This window comes from Penaeus monodon, chromosome 29, assembly GCF_015228065.2.
Source record: "Penaeus monodon isolate SGIC_2016 chromosome 29, NSTDA_Pmon_1, whole genome shotgun sequence".
Lineage (NCBI taxonomy): Eukaryota > Metazoa > Arthropoda > Malacostraca > Decapoda > Penaeidae > Penaeus > Penaeus monodon.
Genome location: NC_051414.1, coordinates 26058902 through 26059369, shown reverse-complemented (window position 1 = coordinate 26059369; position 468 = coordinate 26058902). Strand labels below are relative to the sequence as shown.

At 41.7% G+C, this 468-nt stretch overlaps 2 protein-coding genes across 2 annotated transcripts in view; both read right to left on the bottom strand.

Annotated features, from left to right (window-relative positions):
* Positions 1-403, bottom strand: part of LOC119591794 (zinc finger protein 513-like) — a 2770-nt gene extending 2367 nt beyond the window's left edge. Inside the window, exons 1-3 of the mRNA XM_037940539.1 lie at positions 332-403; positions 207-232; positions 9-66 (exon numbers count right to left, since the gene is read on the bottom strand). Coding sequence (XP_037796467.1) covers positions 9-66; positions 207-232; positions 332-403 — 156 coding nt within the window. The remainder of the gene's footprint in view (positions 1-8; positions 67-206; positions 233-331) is intronic.
* The window catches only part of LOC119592082 (longitudinals lacking protein, isoforms H/M/V-like), a gene marked incomplete at its 5' end in the record, with an annotated part of 34503 nt that overhangs the window by 22141 nt on the left and 11894 nt on the right, over positions 1-468 (bottom strand).

Sequence of the window (468 nt, the reverse complement as noted above, 5' to 3'; positions counted from 1 at the left end):
GCATGTACAGTCATGCCGCGCACACTATGGTGCTGACACCATCCCGCGGCAGAGGGGCCCAGGCCACTATAAATACAGCCCAGGAGAGAAGGTTTTTTGAATCAGGAAACCACCCAGCAGCATTGGGTTAAATTCAAAAAGAAAAAATTTGTTTGTTATAGCAGAATCATAATTGTTATGGTTGAACATACTTAATATCAACTAACCCAACCCCTCCCCTGTAGTTAACAGCCTGTGTAATACAGGTGAAATTGACATTGAGGATAAACAAAGTATTAGTTTTTTTCTTTTTTGCATTTATTCTCATGCAGTAAAACATATACATATATACACTGCAGAGGATTTCAGGTGTAATACACTTAAGTATAAGTCTCCTGGGTGTGGTAAACCTGAAAGCAACCATATTGGCACAAGGCCACTTTACAATGGCTGCACATTGTGCGGGTGTCCTTTCGGACACCCCGAGCA